Source organism: Amblyomma americanum, chromosome 1 (assembly GCF_052857255.1).
Source record: "Amblyomma americanum isolate KBUSLIRL-KWMA chromosome 1, ASM5285725v1, whole genome shotgun sequence".
Classification (NCBI taxonomy): domain Eukaryota; kingdom Metazoa; phylum Arthropoda; class Arachnida; order Ixodida; family Ixodidae; genus Amblyomma; species Amblyomma americanum.
The window spans coordinates 42,707,793-42,732,217 of record NC_135497.1 but is presented as its reverse complement, the minus strand read 5'-3'; the positions used below and the strand labels follow the sequence as shown (position 1 = coordinate 42,732,217).

Genomic DNA, 24,425 nt, shown 5'->3' with positions numbered 1-24,425 from the left:
GCTGATTGCAACGACGCATCAACGCAGACGGCCGGCATTTCCCCTCCAGTACTCTAAGGCAGCGCCGTGCGCGGCCATCCGCTTTTTTTGCTTCAGCGCCTCCCATCGAAACCTGCTTCGCTCTTGCCACTACAACTCCTGCTAGAACACTACTTTTCGTTGTCTTCCTGACTGCTAGAGGGTCGATGCCATCCCAACGTGACAAAAAATTAAATTTTATTCAAATGAGCATTATATAAATAAATAACAAAATAAGTTCAAAGTCTTGCTTTCCCACTCAAAAAAAGTTCCGGAGTCCCTGCCTACAGCACATTAGACTTGTGACTAATACTCAAGATGGCAACATCTGTCCTTTTTTTTAGTGAATATACCTAAACAGCTTGAAGTGAAAGCGTTTTTACGCCAAATGGTCTTTGCTTTTGCAATTCTGCACATATTTAATTTTTACTGACTTCTTAGCCTTAACCCTGCAGTGAAAATGGTGCATCATATGTGGCATTCATCTAATCCTCCTGACCTGAAATAAGAACTAGCAGGGATCTTTGAAATGGATTATTTTCTCGAACTTAAGTGCCCACCATTAGAGTGAATTTAAATGGCACAAAACAAAAAGGATAACCATATATGTACAACCAGACCACTGAAAATGGCTCCTGTTCCACTTTATCACAGGTAACGAAGCAGACACACACAGGGCGATATGTAAATGCATGCCTTTATTACAACAAACTGTACCTGCAGCTGCTAAACATAACGTGTCATATCTTTGTGCCAAGCAACTAACCAATACCAATTCGCAAGCCACTTTCATTTACATGCAGTCTAGTCATCTGATGCCAACTTTGGACTGAGCTGTGATGTACAATGACGAGTATAATTCTGCAATGCATTTACACTTGGTAAAAACATGCAGGAATGCATGGAGCAGGAACTCCGCAATAAATAGAGGAAATAGCACTGCTGTCTATTCAAAGGCACAAGACACTGCAAACACAGTACACACCCATGTACAAATGGAATTTCTATGTGTAGTTGTGTATAGCAGTGCGTGTATCACAATACATCCAGCAGCAAGTGCACATTTAGCGAAACGTATTTTGAAATGGAAAGCAAATACTATTATGACCGTGTAATGAAGGAACCTAGTCAGTGCACTTCCCACGGCAGCTCCCGCAGTTGCCTTAAAACTGGACCTTGAAATAAAGTTTTACACTGTCTTATTACTATTTTGTAGAAACCAAAAATGAATCCAGCCAACAATACACTGTGCTGTGTTATATTCCAGGTGCCCATGGAATGCAGCCCAGAGCATTAGGCACCTCATGAAAGCCTAGTTGAGGGTCTAGATGCACGTGTTTCCAGCTATAACATGCAGTCCAAGGAAATGTGGAATGCAATTAGCTAATTTCTTTTTTGGAAGCATACTACGTTTTATTGAAAAGGGTACTGCTGAGTTTGCCTTCATCCCAATGGGAACTGGAACTGCCATGGACGTCTTGTGGACGTCTAGGACGTCCGCCGTATGTCCGTGGGGGTTCCAGTGCCCATTGGAATCATGGGCTGTACAATGTGCTCATTAAATAGACATATGACCATACATATTGAAGAGCAAAGATGTAAAGCAAAGCAAAGGAATTAGTTTTCTATTGACTTGGGGATCACCTGCTATGGTGAAAGAATATGATGTGAACTTCTATCTTAATCATTCCTGCCTGGTGACCATCGGCAGTGAAACAAAGTATACCCCAACAGTTGAATGACTGCTCAAAAATACAGCTGTGGCTTAGATGGACTCGTGAATGATAAAACATTGACAAAGAGAAGGCCTAACTTGAGCACCTGGGCCATGAAATACAGAGAACTGCACTGAATGAGGTCAGATCTATACTGAGAAGGTAAAAGCATAGTTCCCCATCAAAGAAAGTTTTAAATATATGAGGTAATCACTGCTTGATTGTGGCCAGAGAGGTATGAAGAAATTGTCAAAAAAAAGCTCGAATTTGTGGGTAGCACTAGCCTTCTTTTCTCCTTACATATGGACCAAACATGCACCCTCATTACAAGACAAGATGACAGGATGTCAGCAACAAGCAGTGAAATTAAAAATGGAAGGTTATGCAAAAAAACTTGCCAAACCAGTCATAAAAACTAATTGCAATGATACAGTGCTGGTACAGCTGTTTAAACAAACATGCTCACAAACTAACAAGAATGGAAAAATTGAAATTCTCATGCCTGTAATGACTGAACAAGCATAAGAGAGCCATGTTAGGCAAAAAACACTTTGCCAACAACAACAAAAAACATTATACTACACAGTACAGAAGAAGTCAATGGTTTTAACAGCAGATGCTGCTCTTGTCATCTGCTATAGGCCACAGTGTTTCCCAACAACTTTTGATTGAGTTTATATTCTCTGTTCTGAATTCATATGTAAATTAGAGAAAAAAGTGAATGTGAACGGCATACACCAATATACACTGAATGCATCACAGGTACGAAAAGCTAAACGCACCAGAGAAATAGCAGCACAACAGATGTGTAACAGTTGAGCCAGCACTGTGACTAGAAGGCAAGATTACTGTTGTGTTACAGTGAAACTTTGAACCAACCAAAATGTACTTCACAAAAGTCACAGTGAGCCAGGAGAGGCTGAACAGGCATACATTCAAAACAGCAGCACCAACATGAGCAAAATATTGCCCACTTCAATGACCCCCCCCCCAAAGGTGAATTTAATCTCGTTTCATTTTCAGCAAAATGTCGTCGCATCACTGTGACCTCCTCAGAAGTACCCAAAGGTATTCTTTGCTGGCAGCAAAGGAAAGTTGCGGCTGCCGCTGACTGAACTAGAGGCTGATGAGGTGCTAGAACTTCTTGAACGGACTGAAGCAGGTGAGATGTGGTGGCTACTTTCTTGCAGGACTGAACCAGACAAACCTTGAAGCGAATCTGAAATGTTACATGGGTAACCAATATTTACTACAACAAATAGTTTTCAAAAGAAGAATTCATTAGATTTTTCGTGTTGATGTGCATTAATTTAATTCATACAATTTACAGAGCTCTAAAAGGAGTTATTATAGAATGCCAGAATTCCTTTTAAATACTTGAAAAAAAGACTGAGCAATGAAATCTATCCATTCCCTTGGTCCCCCCTCCCCCAAGTTGCGCAGACTAGGGGGATGTCACCGGCGGCTAGCTTCAAAGCAGATGTTCCGAGAATCAGCTGCCTGGTGGATCTGCTCTTGCTGCCCAATGGACAGATCAAGAGGGGGGTACTGGGCCACGCGCTAGGGAGAATATAGAGGCAGCTGACTCCTGGTACTCGGTCTCTTGGCGTCATCCACGTTGCACCCCGTAAATTTAGCTTGTAGAGGACCAGTCTCCGTCTCCTTACGGCGCATTTTAATAAAAGTAATTTCACAAGTTTTAATTACTTTGCTGCAAAATCACTTCCGAAAAATAGTTAATTACATCACTAATTACCAGCCCAGAAAAGAAATTCATTACATTACAAATTACTAGGGAAAGTAATTTAATTAAAGTACAGTAATTCAATTACTGCAATGTCTGGTTTACAGTGGAATAAAATGCAACAATCAAATATCAGTTTGTGATTACTCAATGTCTAGCCTTGCTCTGGTTCATGCCTCGTCAATTTGAGAAAAGAAGGAAGATCTGGTACTGCTTACAGCCAGATGCAACGTTTGAGTTAATTGTACTTCACAATATATGTCATGTCAAACTACCTCTAAATTCCCACACAAACTGGAAACATAACTGTGCCATACAAGGCACTGCCTTAAAGGGACACTGAGGAGAATCCTATCAAATTCTTTTTGTTAGCAAAATTTCATGGCTTTGTTGCCGCTTGTCCGGCAGCGAAAGATGTATTTATTTCAAAGAAATTTGGATTCAAAGTTGAAAAAGTTTTTCCCGCCGCTCCAGTTCAAACTCGAGAACTCTTATGACGTCACAGGACGGAGTGACGTGAAACGTGACGTAAACGGAGACTCCGTGATTTCTGGCCGCTAGCGGTGCGGTTATAGTGAACTAGAATACCCATAGTATTCTAGTTCACTGTAGGTGCGGTCTAGCAGCTGTCGAAATGAAAGCTACCGCCTCCGCACGTTGAAGGCATCTATCGGAGGTCACTACCGTAGCTCTGTTTACGTTTGCACCGGCGTCTTGCCAGTGTTGCGATGGATCCCGTTCCCGAACCCGTCGACGTAGTTGTCGCAAAATCGAACCCGACGACGTAGTTCTCGCAAAATCTCCGGCCTACATTTCAGCGACCTCAGCCCCAGAGTGCGATGCTTTTTAGGGAGCACGGTTAGGTTAGGCGCCGGCGGGTCGTTTCCCCCTTCCTCAGTGAGCAGCCGTTGCAAACTAAATATCATAACCCCAGTGCGACGAGTCGCCAGGACAAGGTCGGCGCCTTGCGCCCATCGGAGGCTGGCCGGGGCTTTGGGGCCAACGGATTCCTTGAACGGCGCGGTTGCACGGTGCAGCAGGCGGCGTCGAGGCCTCCCACGGTTGCAAGGGCCAGGTTATTTATTTATTTTTTGCAACAAAAAACGTATAGGTGCTCAAGGGCGCTCGCGCTTAAAGTTGGCGGCTTGAAACTAAAGCCGGCGCACGACGCTTTAACGGCTTCCGCTAGATCCAACGGGTCCACCAGTGGATCGGGCTCTCTCGCCCACTTGCATGTACCTTCAGATGTGTACTGTGAATGGATTAAAGTAGCCGAGAGCTCGAAAAGAACAGCTCCGCCCAACTGCCGAAGCTACTGAATTACGTCACAGCGCACACCTCGCCGCGGAGCCGAATCGGTCTGGCCGGACCGGTGGCGGCTGGCGCACTCGGCGCGAAATAGACATGCTCGAAGCACACCGCCGGTGTGGTCAGTGTGCGCCGAAGCCGCTGAACGCGTCGGCGTCAAGCGCAGTTGGAGAGGGTCTCGCTTTGGCCGACGTGACGTCGCCATGCAGCGCGCGCGCGCGTTACGCCGGCGTATAAACGCGCCTTAACAGAGCCTGCGCTTAACCGCTAACCAACGTATTCGGTGGCGGCATCTATGGGAGCCACTGGAACCCCCCGCCCACTCACTGAATTAAAAAGAAAGCTGCGCCGAGGCTCGCAATCGAACTAGGGCCTTCGGCGTATGAGGCGGAGACTCTACCATTCCGCCACGTCGGCTCAGGTATGACAGTCAATAAAGGCACATCTGGTGAATGCACTCTTCTGATGCAGAAATCTCCGCGCTTTCGCTACGTATATCTTGGCCTAACAGAGCTCGGCCATCAGCAATTTTTCTGAACTGCCTTGTACCTTGTCTCCCGTCCCTAATAAACGACTTCCGTTAAGTAGTTTGAAGTTGACTGGCACAGCCGGGAATGTTTCGCCGGGCGAGCGTGCGAAGACACAAGTGCTGCCTTGTACGATCACCGACCATCGCGCCATCATTGTTTTTCATTTACCGTGGCGATCATCTGACAAGCCAACAGGCTCCTTCAAAGGTTAACTAGCACTTGAAGTGGCACTTGGAGTTCCTCTGCTGTTCGGCGCTTGTAAATCGAGGCGCGTCAAAAACAAAACCACGGGGCACACAAAGCTCACAGACGCGAAGCGCATTAAAAAATCGACTCTCTCCTGGCCGCTTGTGGCGCCACCAAGCATCGGTTTTCTTTGCTTCCAACATTCAGGTTGTCTTTTGTCTGCCTTCCTTGTGTGATAAAAGTGCACTATCTGTTTTAAAACAAAACTTACTTCAATATTGAACCACGCAACATTCCTTTGTCAGCCTCAAAGATTCGCGATTATGTAGGAGGGAAAATTCCTCCAAGGTGGCGTCTCTTGTCCTACGACGCCACCACGCTTGTACTTGAGAGTTTGGCCTGTGGCGGCGATACATGTATTTTAGTTCTTGCTATTTACTACCTTACAAGAGCTTTGTTTTCAGTAAGAGCGGCGTTTTTGTGATCAGGAGCCGGTATTCTATCGATACAAGCCAACTTCAATTTCTCCTCAGTGTCCCTTTAAAGCTGTAGTGAAATAAAGTGCACTGCAGGATCTGCCATCCAAGAAGGTAGTTGTCAAGACAAAGGTCATTGCCAAATGTTGAAAAAGTTATGCCGAATACTGTAATATTGATATTTATATGCTTACAAGCTTTCGCTCAAAGTACACTGCTTGAGCTGGAAGGAAATCAAATCTCTGGAGCATGCATAGAAGGCCTTAAAGTGATCTTAGCTGCTGAGAATGAGACAAACAAAACTAGTTATTCTAAACACTCACATCAGAACTGCAAGAAGGCTCTGATCAAGCAACCATTCAAATGGTGACATTGACTTTACTGAACAGTGAGTGCATCAACAAGAAGCAGTAGCTTTTGTTGGAGGCAGCTCTTCTTGAAGCAGTTGTCACATGGAGTACCACAACCAAACTTCATCCTTTTGTTGCTTCTGGTTAAATAGATAAGCAAATCCATAGCAAGTAACAGTGCAAGCAGATAACCAGAATACAACACTAGTCCCCATTCCATATCCTTCAACCTTGCCCCTATGCAGAAGTATAAAATTATTGCACTGTTGAAAAATATGTACACCTTGTGTCAAGGCACTTGCCTCAAGTTTTAAACATTAATCAGTCTGCTTTAATGGCACCATGTTTTGTTAGTACTTCTTTCTCACTAATCCAAGAAATGCAGTTTTTATTTACAATAATCTATCCAAAAATAACAAAACAAAAATACTTACAATGCTGATTGTGTGCTACTCATTACAAGTTTTTTGCTTTCCAAGTTCAGCCATTATCTGCTCAGCATCACCGTAGGCAGTTGGTGGGAACAGCTCTTCATGCTGTCCAGCCATGTACCTGTAAAGCAATGAAAGGAGTCAGTTGTTGGTACAGTGTTGACCATTATTACCATACTTACTGCAACAGTTCATTGACAAAGCTTTCAAGATAACTGGCTTTCATCTTTGTGATAGCCATCTTCTGCAGCAGTTCAGGAAGCTTTACTGAAAATAAAGGCATCATACAGTCAACTTGCACTTTCCTAGTATTTTTTGCTCACCACCACCCTCCACCCAGCCATATCCCAGTACATTTTACCACATTTCTGAACGGACTTACTGGGAAAAATCAATTTATAGTAAGAGGAGGCATTAATTCTTAAGCTAAAATATGCCTTTTTTAGTTCCATAACACGAAATAGGATACACCAAAACATGCACTTGCAAGCTGACATTATCAAGCTAAGCCCTCTGAAGTGGATTATCTTGCCAGGCAGCACTGAAGCAGCTAAAACAGTTGTTTGTTAGGCAACATTTTACAATGCAAAAAGAAGGCAACAGCGAGGAGTAAAAAGTGGGCCAAGAAAAAAAATACTTGGAAAACAATAGCATAAACACGAAGGAGAAGAAAAAGAGAGGCTGCTCTGGCGCAGTGTCCGTTTCTGAAAAAATTAACCTGCGTCATTGTGGAGAACCAGAAAATGCAAACTCCACATGATGACAGGCACACTCCGCACTCTGCTGCTGTCAACTTCGGCTTCAAGTTCTAACTGCCACAAGCAACCACAGCTGCTGCAGCAGTGGTCAAATTTTTTCATTTGAAATTCCAAACTATAAACCAGTGAAAGCTTTATGTTTTCACTATTTTTATCGAATATTTTTGCTGACAGCAAAGTCTGTGTTTGTCAAGGCTAGTTTTCCATGGCATCACAAGAATCAACATTTTTTTCTTCTTGCTTAGTCAGGCTACTTCATCGGCTTTATGCTGGAAATTTGATAAGAAATGCTAAGAATGAATAACAGTACATAGAAGTTTTGCCTAACAATGCTGTTCCTTTCGCTGCATCAAACATGGAGTTCCACACTATAATACTAAAAGGCAACTTTGTGTAGCAGTAGGTCAGCCACACTGGGAATGACAGTAAGAGCATGAAGAGTTGCCTATAAATATCCTTTTGGCTTCTTAGTTGTTCCTAATCAATTTAATTGTTTATTTGATAGTATTTCACAAAGCGCCTTGCTTTATACACAAGTAATTCAACTTATCACGCAACTTATTATGCACAATTGTTGCCGCCGTGGTGGCTGAGTGGTTATGGCGCTCGGCTGCTGGCCCGGAAGACGTGGGTTCGATCCCGGCCACGACGGTTGAATTTCGATGGCGGCGAAATTCTAGAGGCCCGTGAACTGTGTGATGTCAGTGCACGTTAAAGAACCTCGGGTGGTCAAAATTTCCGGAGCCCTTTACTACGGCGTCTCTCATAGCCTGAGTCGCTTTGGGACATTAAACCCCCATAAACCAAACCATTATGCACAATTGCTAAGAGTTAATCTACACAAGGCACTATGTCTTTACAATGTTTTACCATTACTCGTGTCAGTAGCCATGTGTGCTGCTGTTTTTTTTTAAGCAGAAAGCCCCACAGACAGTTATCTTTACAGCTTTTCAAGCAAGAACAAAAATTCTGTGAAAAGGGTCAAGTAAATTAACAAAAATTCCAGGGGTGCATTTAAATCAGCTTAGGTGCAGTAATGTGAAAGTATTTCTTTTACTGCTGCCGATTATGTTGCTGCATATTCGTTTCTTTATACCTTTACACTTTCTAAGTCATGTTTTGCACTAACTTCAGTTCTACCACATCCAAAGACGTGGGTCCGGCTGCTAGAGCATCTAGTAAGCACTCCAAAGTACTAATTAATTTATTAGCAAATTCATAAACTAATTTAGCAATTAGATTAAATTCCAATGTAAGAACTAATTCACTAATGAACAAGTTAATTTGGTCTATTGATTAATTACCCAAATGATCAATCTGGTGACTTTGTAGAATTTAATTTAATCATTTAATACATTAGTAACTAACTAAATAAATAATTATTGGTTCATATAATTATCCAATTAGTGCATCATTTGGTGACTTATTAATTCAAGCTAATTACATAATTATTTGATTAACTATTCTATTAATTACTCCTATAACAGATAATTAACAGTTCATGCAAACACGCTCTGCCGACAGAAGCTGACTCATGAGAGAAGAAATGCTTTCATATTAAAAATCCATGTTACACTCACAAACTGGCTCTAAGTAAGTCCCCTAACATAAGAAGTTAAAAAAATTTGGATAGAACTTTATTAGTGTTTACATGCTTCCACAACCCCCACAACAGATGAACTGTCATAATGGCAGCTCCAGCAAACAGCAGCACCAGATTTCCTTCCTGTAGTATTATAGCATGTAACTTGCATAGCATGAAAGCACTGATCACACGCAATTAGGTAGGTTCCAGTTAAAAAAAAGGAAATGCACTCTTACCAAAAAGCCGTAGGAAGTGATGGGCTCCATACAACAGTGCCGGAGATGATGGATCCTCTTCTAAAAATTCATTGGACAGTATTGTACAGTCAAATTTACTGTTGACTATACTCACAGCTGCCTCAGAGGTAGTTGCAGTTGCAGACACTGATGATGTAACGGAACATGTACTTGCAGTCCGTCGTCTTGGAGCCATGCCTTTGAAAGAGGAAACAAGTAGGGTGCCTTCACGGACGGCAGATTCTCAGGCTAACACCCAATTGGAAGAAAGAGAATGAGGCTGGCTTGCATAACTGAACTGATAATTCCTATTTTCAGCTTTGGAAGTGCCAATCACGGTGGATAGCAGGAGTTTTCAGTAATGGCTGGACAACACACTGGTCTAACAAATGTGAACAGTCATGCAGAACGTTCCAGTTTTCATCTGAATCTCACAAATACAACATACTCCAACGATGAGCATTACTGTAGTAGGATGGAAAGTTGTGCTAGTTGGGCTACGTTCATTTTAAAGGGAAAATACAGCGCGAACAGCACGTCTCTGTTCGCGCTGTATTTTTCCTTTAAAATGATGAGCATTACATCCCTAGTAGCCTCCAAACGGGTTAAATCTTTTAATTGTGTCACATAGCCACTTAACTCTTCCCCTACTGTATGCTCAAACAAAACATGTAAAGATATGCTTGTATCCAAAAAGCAAAAAAATTTTAAAGGAACTCTGGAATGTAAAAAATGTATGCCCATTCAATAGTAAATACTTCTTAAAAAATCAAAGCTCTAGCTCATACAGTTTTCTGGCAGAAAAATAATCACTTTAGGCCCTATAAGCAGGTGTGCTACTGGACGAAACAATCGTGCAAACACTCTGCAGTGCAGGAGATATCGAATCCTGACCAAAGGATGCGGAAACCTTAAAAATAAAACAAATAACATTAGTAACGTTAATACCCTCTTCAAAACAGCCACCGAGTTCAACAGACAAGGCCCAAATAAAAAACTAACAAATGCGCTGCCACCAACGTTCCATGCTGGTTCCTCGGGTCTTCACAATCTGAACTAAAGTCGGATGATGGAGCATCATCAGAGTCACTGCTACCTACACCATTGACAAAGTCGATTGAGGACGCAGCTGAATCACAAGATTTGCCATGTTTCAGAGTGCGTGCCACGCTGGCGGAGGTGCCCATTCTAGCTGTCAACTTTTACTTCGTCCTGTCCTCACAAGCGGATCAAAAATTGCCACCAGAAGGAAAAAAGACAAACTGAAGACATTACTAGACTGTACTTTCTAGCTACACAGTATATTCAAGAACAGTGTGGAAGCACTTGAAATTGCCGTTCGCATCCATCATTAGCCCGCTGGTCAATGAGCATGGTAGGAAAAGAGTTAATGAATTTTCAACTGCTGGAATATTAAGTGAACACCTGACTGACCACTGACACATGGCCAGCTCCTATGGTTGTCAGGTCAACACTTTGTTGCGTTGACAAGCAGAGTGACACTCGATTATATCGAGATTTTAAAAGCTTTCGAGCAGACATGGCATCATGGCTCTGCATCATCACGGCTATGCAGATTCACTGAAAAATTACTTGCAGCTCTTTTGCAGCAATGAAAAACAGCCTCGCTGCAAAAATGCAGTAGCAAGCAGAATATCAAACCTGTAGTCATACGGCTCAATAAGAAAAGCACACAAGTGGTATTGCAATGTATCTGAAAAACAATGATTATTTCAAAGAAACTTGAGATAACCTTAAACAGGAAATGCCTCACACATTAGCCTTCCAGGTTAAATTGCCAGTTGTGCAGTGCGCACTACGAGTTGTGAGCAGAGGTGCGCAGCCCATACATCGCCGACACTGCGAGCAGCAAGTGGTGGCGTGTGGCCATAAGGAAACCATGTCAGCTGAAAACAGAACTGTGCAAATACTGCATACAAATTTTGTTCGTTTTGGATGATACGAATATTTTTCATGGCCCCATGACATTCGTATGATCGAGATAATATAGCACACTCAACAAGGGGCCATTTGTCCTAGCTAGGAAGCCCAAATTTGAAAGACAATAAGAAATGAATAAGGATGATACATAAACATTGATGTGGCTTTCAATGTAGTACAAGCTGCAAAACAGTTTTTTTCACTGCCATTCTGCAGCATAGCAAATGGAAGACTGGGCCCCTTGGCACTGTAAATCATGAATACAAGGGAAAAAAATGCTATCATTCATGCATTTCCACTTTCACACTGCCTTTTTCTGCTGTCCCACGCTCAAAATACAGGAATGGAATGATATGGTTGGGGCAGTCGAGGTTTTGTTCTCATCACTGTTGATATGGACTCCAATGGCCTCTGTGGGCATTCACCCTGTCCGTTCTCTGGACAGTGAATTTCCATGTTAACGAGGTATATACACGAAAAAAGTGTCCATAATTCAAGTCGTCCATATTAACCGGGGTCATATTAATGGGGCGCAACTGTACATCACAACTGTGGCAACAAGTGCTAGAAACCACTGAATTTTGATGTGGCTTGGCTCTTGGCCTAGCTTTCCTGCTCAGGTATGATGATATCATCACCATCACAGGTAACAACTGCAGCGTGCACTACAGAGGCGCCTCAGGGCACACGCCAACGATGATGAAACCCTGTAAGGCTCATCAACGCTTGACCCCCCCACACCCCGCAGTGTTGGGGAGCTTCGAGCACGCTCCGTAGCTCCAACGCATGGAGAGCTTACGAGTACCATGAATATTGTTATGGCTGCAGATGAAGTTTTACTGCAGCAGTAAGGCTAGCACAAACAATTCAAACTGTGAAAACAAAACTATGCCACAAGAGGCAGTGCTGCGCAAAGTGCAGTTGAGCGGGCTGTCTCAGGGCGTTTGTTACCAAAGTCAGCTTCCTAATTGCCTATGGTTGGAGTTCTGGAGTTATAACGACCGACAACTGCATACGATTGAATCGCAGTCACCATGAAAATAGCTACGAGCATACACGTGCTGCAGCTTCACTCAATCTCCACTGCCCCCTTTTTCTCTACTGCCTACCTTCCGGAGATAAAGAGCTGTCGAAGGATCTTCTGCGCATGCAGAACAACTGTGAGCACCCATGGAGAGTGACAAGTGTAAAAGCCACAGTCTTGCAAATTGTAGAGAAGCATTTACGTTTGCACAAATTGCTAAAAAACGTGGCAGGCAGCGATATAGGATTTTTTTTCATGCAGTGGGCCTGAAATAAACTTGCTCTTGGTTCACTCCTGCCATTAGCTTTTCGATGTCTTTGAAGACTCAATTTCCTGGCTGGTATGCTTTTTTTTAATACATATCGCCAAAGAAATCCTAAGCGGGGATCCTACTGCAAACATCAACAATGGGGTTGCCACATAAAGCAGTTTCAATTGGCTGGCATTGCATGGAATGCTACGAACCAAGAGGATATGCTACTTGCTCACTTTTGATATGTGGCCTACAAGCAGCCATACACAGTAAAACATAGAAAATTCACTACCAGTTCGATCGAAATCGCAGTCCACTTGAAAATTTTTTGGCAGTTTCAAAATGTATGCTGCTAATTTCAGCAGACAATGCGAGCAGCCAGTGCGGTGCTGATAAGATAATTTGCTGACTTTAGTTGCCGCCTCTGAGGCACTAGGCGGGCAGAAACCGTGTCAACTCATTGCAGCTGCACATGGCACACAACTACCGTATTTACACAATTGTAAGTCAACCTATTTTCCAAAATTTGGAAATCCGAAGTGGGGGTGTCGACTTAAAATCGAAACCAAAGTATCGCACCATAAATAAAGGTGAAACAAACGCGATACCAGGCATGCTAGAGCGTGATTGCATTTTTGCTCCGCGGCTCCCTCGCATCGCTCTTGGTGCTGGCCTTGAGCAGCTGCTATGTCAACGCACAGAACCGGCATCCCCACCCCAACCGAGGCCACCGATGGTGGCTGTCGATAAGCAGCAAACCAGCACCAGCCCACTCCCCACACGTGGTCACAGATTGCGCCTGCGGCCCGATAACACATTCGCGTTCTACTCTTACTATGCGTCATCCAAGTTTTTTTTTTACTTTCAAACGCACACTCGGCGCTCAAGGGAGCGTTGATAGTTGATGGAAGGGCCGCTGTTCCAATCGCGGCAGCACCGCCATTCAGAACTGCAGCGGCGCCGGGGAGTGTCAGTAACTGACGGAAGAGCCGACAGCACTATGCGTAGTTTCCCTTTGGCTCTGACACATTCGACTACTGCCGGCCGCATTTCAGAAGTTTTTAATGTAGTGCTTCGTCATTTGTGCACCGGGTCCGGTAAGTGACCAGCGCTCGTTCACGGCTACATTCAAGGTGGCTGTCATTCTTTATGCCGGAGAAATGTACTACGTGCCGGGCCACAAGTTTTGACGTACGCAACGGGTGATACAGGTGTGGCAGCTGCAGCAGTGCAAAATTTTCAGCTGTTCTACGCGATGTCGTGATGTGGCTGTATAAGAGGTGCGGGATTTCGCTGCACGATGATGTTAGGACGACGAGCTGTGGGAACGCAGCAGCGATGACAACGGCAGCGCTAGTGAGGACGATGGCGCAAGTGTGGACGAGTAGTCCAGTGACTAATATATTTTCATTTTGGAATGTGCCCACAGGCGCTCCTGCACGCGGCAGCCGATAGCAGCTGGTGATAAGTGTAGACCGCAGGATAGTGCTATGCGTTCTATTATTAAAGGCCAAGTGTAAAAAACCTCCAAGTTTTTTTTTTAGAAATATGACGTGGGGGGTCGAATTACATTCAAGTCGACTTAACATCGCGTAAATATAGTAGAATACTTCTGGCTGTCCTAAAATTTGCCATCCAACTTTTACCAGAGCATTCGAGCAGTGACACGGTTAAGAAAACGCCACAGTACACAACTCTGGCTAAAAGCAGACCAGAAGGTATGCATAGCTTGAAAGCTATGAAGTTAATGCACTTGAAGGCATAGTATTTTGAGTAGCATGTTCTTCAAAGAATGCTCTAATGTTCCGCGAGGCACGCCGAGCAGATGGCGACGAGCTTTAGTGCGAGCTATGAAAGGAGTGCTGACGAGGTTTGCCGAACACTCAGTTAACCAAGATAGATGCAAGAACGTGTTCTGCAGGCACTGGAACCGTGCTAAGCAAAATCCTGGCAGCATTTTTGTACAATTCAAAGGGCTCCTCAATTTCGCCAAGGGTGAAGACATTCATTCTGCCGTAGAGTGTTGTAAGTTTGGTCATATTTATCAAGATGGTGCACCAAATCTCCTTTGGCGCAGAATGGTACAGTTAGCTCTGGAGTGGAAACACTGTATGCTTGGTTTTATTTCCCTAGGGTCACAATAGCGCTCTTCCAAAAGACTTCAATTAAAGCCGGGCTTTGATCAGCAATGACATTGAGCTATGCTATGTGCACCAGTGCCTTCCTGGATAGATTGCGGAAAACGCAAAGCTGGCATGTATAGTGACGAACACAGACACAGTCCAGTGTCTCTTCATGCAGCAGTTTCAGAAACAAGCTACCGTATTTACACGATTGTAAGTCGAACCCCCCCCAAATCGCATGTCCGAAAAAAAAAAGTTGACGCGAATGTAAGTCGAGCCCCCCAATCGCATGTCCGAAAAAAAAACACCGATGGAGCACTTCAAAAACGAAAATTTATTGCACAGATGGGCTATTCATCCTCACTTGAGTCATCTTCAGTGGTACTGCTGTCGTCGTCGCCGCTGCTATCCCACAGCACATCGTCCTCCATGGAAAGCCCGCACTTCCTAAATGACCGCACCACGACATCGCGTGGAACGGCCGCCCAAGCGGAAATCACCCACCCGCACACAGCCGCCAGGGAGGCTCTCTTCACGCGCCCCGTTGGCGTAAGTTCCCGCCCTTCTGCCGCCAGCCACTCGTTGTACTCACGCCGGAGCAAGTCCTTGAATGGCTTGTTAATGCCAACGTCTAGTGGCTGCAGGTGCCCCGTCAGACCGCCGAGAATCACCACCATATCTGTATCTTCTTTTCGGAGCTCTGCCTTCACTTCCGCAGCAATGCTCCTGGCCTCAAAAGCCACACCCGACGGTACCAGTCAATAACTAAGTCGTCCGTCATAAAGCCTTTTTCGTTCACTCGCACAATCACACCTTTCGGGAACATTTCCTTTGGCATAGTTTTTCTTTTGAAGACGATGTACGGTCGGAGCTTTGTGCCATCTGCCAAGCATGATAGCATAACAGTGAACCGAAGTTTCTCGTTTCCTGTTGTGAGAAGCTTAACCTCGCGAGCTCCCCTCACGCTCACTGTTGTGTTGCTCGTCATGTCGAAGTAGACGGGAGTCTGGTCCGCATTGCCGATTTGGCCGAGCAGGTATCGCCGCGAGTCGCGGAGCTTGAGGTAGTGCCTATGGAAGGCGAGAACTTTCTCCTCGTAAGCAGCAGGCAGCTTCTGGCATACACTAGTATGCCGACGAAGAAAGAAGCCAGCCCTCTTCATAAATTTCGAAGCCCAAGCCCTGCTGGCTTTGAAGTCTGTTCGGAGTATTCAAGCTTTCGCAGCAAAGACCCGGGCTTGTAGCATGATCATTTCGCATGTCACTGGGAGGGTCCGATCACGTATTTCGGTGACATACGCTGCAAGCTTGACCTCCAGCTCCAGAAAGCGTCCCGACTTCGGCCCGCGGAAACCTCTTCGCTTGGAGTCGCAATCGAAAATTTTGTCTCGCTGCTTCCACCACTCCCGCACCAACCGTTCAGAAACGTCGAACTTGCGGCCCGCCGCGCAGTTGTTGGTTTCTTCGGCGTAAATGACGGCCTTCCTCTTGAACGCTGCAGTGAATGAGCGCCGAATGCTTTTCGGACCTGGAGAGCTCATGGCGAAGCACGCGGCCGGCAGTCGAGTCAAAAGCACCAACTCCAAGCACCACCAAACAAAGAGTGATCGGTGTCGGGGCGTCGGCTCTTCCAGCAAACATCGGCATTCCCCAGAAGCGCCGCTGTTACGTATTGCGCAACCAACTGAAATAGCGGCTCTTCCATCAGCTAGCGACACTCCCGAGCGCTGGCGCAGACTTCGCGATTGGAACAACGGGACAGCGGCCCTTCCCGCGAGTGAAATGAAATGAAATTGGTTTTGGGGGAAAGGAAGTGGCGCAGTATTTGTCTCAAATATCGGCGGAAACCCAGTTGTAAGGGAAGAGATAAAGGAGGGAGTGAAAGAAAGGAAGAACGAGGTGCCGTAGTGAACGGCTCCCGAATAATTTCGACCACCTGGGGATCTTTAACCTGCTGTACTGACATCGCACAGCACACGGGCGCCTTTGCGTTTCGCTTCCATCGAAATGCTGCCGCCGCGGTCGGGTTCTAACCCGGGTATCCTGTTCAGTAGCACTGAACCGTCGCGGTGGGTAATGGTGTGCGCAGTAAAAATAAAAAATGAAAAATCGTGGCCAAAAAGCCCGCGAAATACCTGAATGCTACGCTTGGAGCCGTAGAGCAAACAAAAACTTCTAACATCGCAGTAGCGTCAGTGATAGATTGTTTTTCTTGCTTTTATTGGCAGTTCAAGGTTTCGTTTCGATTGTAAGTCGACCCCCCACTTCGGAATTTTAAATTTCAAAAAAGGGTCGACTTACAACCGTGTAAATACGGTAACTCAGAGAAAACATCCCTGCTCTCAAACAACGGTGCAAAATAAAAGTATCATCGTGGGCCCTTCCAGTTTCAAACCAAAAGCAAACATGCTATAACATGCCATTTATGTACTACTGGCATGCAAACACAAAACATGCTCTTGGAATTGGTAGAACAACTACAAAACATCTGATGCGCTTGTCAATCTGAAATGACTGCCTTTCCTCCACATAACTGTAGTTCCTTACCCATTATTGCCACAGCCAAAGCCAGATTGTCTGTGTCACTGTCATCCTGCGTAGACTTGGCCGGGGAGCTGCTCCATATGGAAAGAGGCTCGCCAGATCGTAGGGTTCGCTTTTCTGGAGGACTCGCTGCAGTCAAAGCAAAAAAAAACAGAGTATGTACAGGGTGCATATGACAATAAATTTATTGTATGCTCAATCAGACAGGTTACAACGATCTACAGTGCAGAAAACTGATGCGTTAAACTCGTTCAAATGTACATGTGAAAGACATGAGAGCGCAAAAATGCCAACACGGACGAGTAAGGGAACAGGACGAGCACTGTACTTTCAACAGGATTTATTAAAGGAAGAGCGTTTATATAGCCCCTGCCCTTATCCATGTTTTTAATCGCAGTTGACAAACAATCCCCTCTCACAGACGTGCATCAAGAAACAGCATTTCACTGTGTGTCGCCCCGGTACTTTGTAATATATCTTTATCTGAAATTGACCGCTCATTGAGTGAAGCACTTGACACGGATTGTGCAGTCCACGTTTTTAGATATGGAGACGATTACCTGGTCCTTTTGGCAGAGAGCGATTTTAGTTTTGATGAAGCAGTAGGTGATGTTTTAGGTACGTTTGGTCGGAACAGCATGAGCCTCACCTTTGCTCACAAACTGCCTAGCAGTAATAAGTTAATAACCAATTACAGTTTTTAGATCTCACCCTAACCTTTCTCCCTTCACATGTTTGCTGGCGATACTGTCCACGCGCCAAGAAAGATTTGTTGCATATTTCATTCAAACTATTCAAAGGCTGTTAAGAGGGCTATCACTTCTTAGTGCTTAGCGTCCGCACTAAAGAAGTCCTGCCACCGTGCCATGCACGCCAGCTTCCTGGCTTCCCTGGTTCTTTCCGTGATGCAGACCTTGCTGAAAAAGCTGAAAGGCAGCAAGGAAAACAACCGACCTCAAGATAAAAAGCTGGCAAGGGTGGAAGTTGTACCTTACGTACACCTCACATCTCATAACCTCAAGAAGGTGGCCAATAAATACGGCGTCAACGTGGCATTTTCAGCGCCTCGAAAACTCGCCGGAATGTGTTCTCACATTGGGAGAAAAAAGTGCAAAGAGTGTGCCATCAGACACCGAACGCCACATGTTGGTTGCAAGAAAGGTGTCGTATACGGGTTCCCGCTTACATGCGGCAAGGTGTACGTTAGACAAACCACACGGTGTCTTAATGAGCACCTGCTTGAACACAAGAATTCATTAAACAAGAAAGGTGCCCATCTGCCTGACCACTGCCAAGCCTGCTCAAAAGAGAAGCGTATAGCCTGCAAGCCTCGACCATCGGAATGCAAAGTGCTCTTGAAAAGCCGAGATAAGACAGAACGTGAGCTCGTGGAAGCCTTCAATATCAAGAAGTGATGTGATTATTGCATCAGTGACATGTCAGTTGTTCTTCGCGAAAGTGAAATGCTGTTTCTTGATGAGCATCTGTGAGAGGTGATTGTTTGTCAACTGCGATTAAGAGCATGGATAAGGGCAGGGGCTATATAAACGCTCTTCTTTGAATAAATCCTTTTGAAAGTGCAGCGCTTGTCCTGTTCCCTTACTCATCAGTGTTGCCATTTTTGCGCTCTCATGTCTTTCACGAATACGCACCAACAAGCCCAGTTGCAAGTACTTCTTAGCCAAATGTACATGATCTGGCCACAGCGCATATGCACAATAGCCAGCCTAATCTAGCATTTTTAACCATAACAGAACTTGCTTACCCTTCGGGACTGTCTATTTTTGCACTCAAGACATGCACATATGCATCACGCACCGGTCTTGCAATGATACGGTGCAATGCAGCGCATCGTCGCACAATAAATTAACAAATAAACAATGCCAGCATGTACGGTGTTAGATGCGGGCCCCTGGTTCGCCTGTGCCATCTCTCGCCAAGGTCGGTGTCCCCAGGTTCCGGATCGGGAGACTGCTGTTGCGGGGTGACGAAGAGATGAGAGGGTTTTCGAGGTGAAGAAGAGACTGAAAGGGTTTATTTACATTTTTACATAGTTTGAAAGAGTGAATCGGGGACTGGCTGATCACACGCCAGATCGCTGCTTAAATAGGGTCCGCTGTCCCCAGGTCCCTAGTTGGGGAATTTAGTTCATTAAAAATGCGTCGAATCACTGTGATGTAGATCACGTGTCCAACCTTTAGGGTGCGCATTCCAGGACGCCCCCACAACACACTCTTGCCACTTCTGGCAAGTTATGGTCCGCGCTGTCCAGGCAGCAGTGATGAATAGCCCGAAGGCGATCCCAAGCAGAGTCGAAGGTCAGTCACCTGCACTTCACAGCGGTAGCGTGGGAAATAAAGGTTGCCACTGCAGTTTGCAGAAGGTTCCACATATAGGGAAAACACTTAGTCTAAGACGTGGTTTTTTCGAAGCACGAGGATTCCGGCATCATTGGCTTAGTCAAACACGGCCGCATTTGCCACGTACGGCTCATTTGCAGTCCCGCACAGCTCGCCGGCTCCCCCAGTCGTCCCCTCCGGGAGAAAGACGTCGTTATGTCCCGGATGGGTCCGGCGTTGAGAACAAACGACAGGTTCCTCAAAGCCGTTCTCAGGCAGCGGAGGGCCGTTTCACCCCGTAAACAGCAGGGGGGGGGGGGGGGGGGGCTCCCTTGTAGACGCCACCACCTGCACTCCTGGTGCTGCAACCACGTCAACGGCCCTTTGAAGCCTCTGTCGATTGATGCTTCTCAGTGGCTTGAATATTCTTGGCATGTTGGCGTCTCCAAACGTAACAACGGTGAGTGCAATGAAACAGGCAAGCAACGGGAGAAAACATGAATCGGAAGTAGCATGCAGATGGTTTTTCCCATTAGTCTTTTGTACTGACTCTAGAAGCACACCTCACCCATAAGGCACAAATATAATCAAGGGTGGAAGCCAAAAGAATAAGCAATATAAAAAGGCCCCAATTTTGTAGCATGAACAATTTCAGCACTCATACTTGACCTGTGCCACAATTAGGGAACACAGAACAACAGGCACTGTTGAAGCATACACTCCAGCCTTAGAGAACAGTGGTCCTCAATGCTGTGTTAAGGAGGCACTGAACAAGGATCACGGTAAGTCCTGATGCCTAGCTTGAACATTTTTGCCAAGTTCTCAGACATAACGACCAGGAAAACGTAACTGGGAGCAAATCAGAGGGTCTTTATGACACCAAAACAGCACCATCAGAGTTAATAATCTGAGGGAGACAGAAAACAACGGAAGGAAAGGCAATGGGGTTAACAAGAAAAGGATTCCAGGTGGTTATCCAGCACTGGGGGGAGACTACTGCATTCAGCAAATGTAGCGTTGCTCTCAATGAAAGCTCTTCAACAACAAGTTATGGGTACAGTGACTAATGGTCACAGAAAAGTAATTACTTCCACTCCAGCACCACAACTTCAGAAAATTCACAGCATTGGTGTTTAATACTGGACACAAGTTTTGGTTTATTCACAGAATCCAACACTATTACACTACTTAACGATCAAGCAAGCCCATCCCAACGGCCGTGAAAAACACGTTGCCAAGGTACAAAACTTCACTAACCAGAACGCTTTCGCTGTGAAGAAGTGGAACTTTTGAGGTCGGAGTTGCCACGCAAGCTTTTACGGGAATGGCACTTCACTGTGGTTGCAACATCTGGTGCTATGTTGAGGAGGCTCGTCTCATTCAGACTGGTTGGCTCATCTGATTGTCTACTCGGTGCCGGGCTGATGATAATAAGAAATAAGCCACAAAACAATCATGACTTTCACCAGAAGCAGACATACATACCGACTTAACCTGCCATAAAACAGCAAGCACAAATACTTTTACAGAGAAAATAGCTGTCTTCCAAAGCCACTACAAAATATTACTATTGTCAGTTCCGTAAAATAAAAAAAACTTGAAACAGCATGAAAATGTATACCCATGAACATAAAATAAGAGTACTATTAGAAAACCACTTCTAATGCAACGGTCACAAGCAGTCATTGAATTGAAATGGCTGTTGGGGAAAGGAAATGGCACAGTATCTATTTCATATATTGGCAGACACCTGAACCGTGCCCTAAGGGAAGGGCTAAAGGAGGGACTGAGAGAAGAAAGTAAGAAAGAGGTGCCGTAGTGGAGGGGTCCGGAATAATTTACAACCACCTGGGGATCTTTTACGTGCACTGACATCGCACAGCACACGGGCACCTTTGCATTTCGCCTCCATCGAAACGCGGCCGCCGCGGTCAGGTTCGAACCCGGGTATTCCAGATCAGTAGCCGAGCACCCTAAACACTGAGCCACCACAGCGGGTAACACACATGCAGTCATAAAATAGAGAATCTTCATTTGTTTTATATATACATTACAATTTATCCACTACATTACACCTGCTGTCACACCACAGAAGCTGAAAGAAATCTTTGTGATCGTGAAAACTAGAAGTAGGGAAGCTCTGCAACTCTGCAACTAAATGTTACGAAACTAGGGGCATGCATATATTGAAATTTTCTAATATGAGTATCAAGAAAAGAAAATGCCTTCGAATGTCTAATCAAGTATTGTTTCACAATGAACAAATAGCCAAATGTTCTTGTCCTTAATATTTTCCAAACTAGTCTTTGACATCGAAATAAACAAGACTAGACTAACCGTCATACTTAAAGAACACGACATGTGAAAATGTAATGTGATCATGCAAAATGAGTGAAATAATGAATTCCTGAATTGACACGACTAGCAACTACAAATAACATAATGGGTACAGTACAACCGAATAAAAACTTCAACTGACTTAAAGACGTGCCAAAGTCTTATTATCCAGAGGTATGTAGTATAAAAAAGTTAAAGCCTCTTTTCCGGAGGTTTAGTTATAAAGCTCTGTTTTCTGAAGAATAAAATAACTGCCAAAAATGACAAAATGCAGGGAAGTGCTGTGAGGAGGCTCCATTGCATAAATAGCGAAAAGCCCGCTATGAGCGCACAGTTTAGTCATGCTAGAATAAAAATGCATACGTAAGCCAAAGGAATGCACACTGGTGTCAGAAACGGTGAGACAGCTTCTAAAAAGATAAATAAATGACCAGCGACATGCCAGCTGGTGCCTGAAATCGGCACGCTGCTGGATTCGGACAGCTGGTGAATGCGTGGCCGACAGCCACCATCGCCGCAAGCTAGCGACGAAGCTCAGAAAGCAAAACTAGGCTATTTTTTTCATTTTAAGAGACCGGTGTGTCCCTACTGTCGTCAAGCTTGCCATTATATGTATATCAAAGGTGAGCAACATTACAATGCACCATGGAAAATGTTGGATTTTTACTCGATTTCTTCCCTGCCAGTGACACCTCGAATCAGCCTCCCTGCTGGAACCTCATACTAAATTCTGAGTAAATTTTCCCACATTTCACTTTTGACCAAAATGATGTGGCAGAGCTCATGCTAGAAAAGCTGGGAAGGTGACGGGATGAGTGCTATAGGTGTGAGCATTAGGTACCGTGTTTACACGATTGTAACTCGACCTTTTTTTCAAAATTTGAAAATTCGAAGTGGGGGGGTCAACTCACAATCTAAACCAAAGCATGGCGCCATAAATAAAGGCCAGACAAACGAGACATTAGGAATGCTACAGCATGGTTGTTTTTTGCTGTGTGGCTCTGCCAAATTGCTCTTGGTGCTGGCCTTGAGCAGCTGCTATGCCAACACACAGAACCAGCAGCCTCTCCCTGCGAGCGGCAGCCAATGGCGGCTGTCAATAAGCAGCAAACCGGTAACCCCCCATCTCCATCCCCATCACACATGGCTGCAGATTGCACATTCGCGTTCTACTTTTAAAAAGCGTCCTCCAAGTTTGTTTTTTTTAACTTTCAACTGCGCACTTGGCGCTCAAGGGAGCATCGACAGTTGATGGAAGGGCCGCTGTTCCAATCACAGCGGCACTACCACTTGGAACGGCAGCAGCGCCGGGAAGTGTCTAAAGTAAACGGAAGATCCGACGCCGCTCACGCGTAGTTTCTCTCTGGCTCTGACGCATTTGACTACTGCCAGCTGCAGGTAGTTCGCCTAAACATTATGGTTTCGCAACTATTGGATTTATGAAAGTCTGTGTGGTATTCCATCACTAGCGATTATGAGAAAATTTTAGAATATCAATTTCTCAAACTGAATATAAACCGAATAACAAACATTTGATTCATATTCAAAATTTTGAACATTTCCACAGCCTTACGTAACAAAACACAATATCCTCCTGCAGAAAAACATCTAAAATTAATTGAAAATTGCAATTTCCTTACTTGTAAATCCGGATGGGACGGCAAGATGCTGTCACCAACTTGAACTGGCTTTGCTCCACATTATACAGTAACAGATTAGACAGGGTGTACGAAAAGGTGATCCGCAATCCATCCATTGCCTCCTTGCACAAAGAAAATCTGCCAAAAAATTGCCACAATTATGTAACAACATTATAAAATTGGTGTCAGAGAACAGTTTGTGTCACTGCAAAATCGCAAGTTTGCAGCAATATATTCAGCAGGACCTACTGAGTTGAGGAGAGGTCTACTATGTTCGTTTCTGCAGCTCTCAAAACATGGCACTGAATGCCCCGATTTGGCACACCACATAGTATGTGTGTTCAGGTCAAACACTGTGAAAGGCACGAAAGCAGTCTGCATGAAAAAATAAAGGCAGGCATGTTACTCCACGCCTGTGCGGTGGTGAAGTTGTCAAAGGCACGTGAAAGCGACACTGCGTTGTCAGCAATAAGAGCGCATGTAATCAAGCTAATGACGAATGCATCATGCAATAAGCGAATGGGCAAAGCATTTATTATCCTTCACTCACCAAAAGGAATGCACTTTTTTCGATCTCAGATGTAGACAGCGCAAACAAGAGCGCTAGCTTTGACAGCATTGTACCTGATGTATGAAATGGAATATAGTTGCTGCCCATTAGGTTTTGGTGTATATTAGTATACAATTTAAAACCTGCACACTTCCCTGTATTCAATCATTCAATATAGAAAACCGATTCCTATTAGCATTCTCAGGGGTATCACCTGCAGCATACTAAATTTCCTTCATAAAAAATGCAATTCAGCTCGGATTTCACGCATCGTCTTTGTATAGAAGACCGCTGCAAAAAACAAAGGCATAAAATATCCTGATGCAGGAGGTACTGCT

The 24,425-nt window shown here is 44.7% G+C and overlaps 1 protein-coding gene across 3 annotated transcripts in view; it reads right to left on the bottom strand.

The window, feature by feature from the left end:
- Positions 1 to 694: 694 nt before the first annotated feature.
- The window catches only part of LOC144112699 (MSL complex subunit 3-like), a 31,277-nt gene continuing 7,546 nt past the window's right edge, over positions 695 to 24,425 (bottom strand). Inside the window, exons 8-14 of one of the 3 annotated variants that reach the window (XM_077645524.1) lie at positions 23,538 to 23,675; positions 20,818 to 20,981; positions 17,225 to 17,350; positions 9,338 to 9,535; positions 6,941 to 7,025; positions 6,762 to 6,879; positions 695 to 2,952 (exon numbers count right to left, since the gene is read on the bottom strand). In XM_077645524.1, coding sequence (XP_077501650.1) covers positions 6,777 to 6,879; positions 6,941 to 7,025; positions 9,338 to 9,535; positions 17,225 to 17,350; positions 20,818 to 20,981; positions 23,538 to 23,675 — 814 coding nt within the window. In that variant the 3' untranslated portion in view covers positions 695 to 2,952; positions 6,762 to 6,776. Of the gene's footprint in view, positions 2,953 to 6,761; positions 6,880 to 6,940; positions 7,026 to 9,337; positions 9,536 to 17,224; positions 17,351 to 20,817; positions 20,982 to 23,537; positions 23,676 to 24,425 lie in introns of those variants that run through there. The other 2 variants (XR_013310385.1, XR_013310384.1) reach the window with 2 other exon arrangements.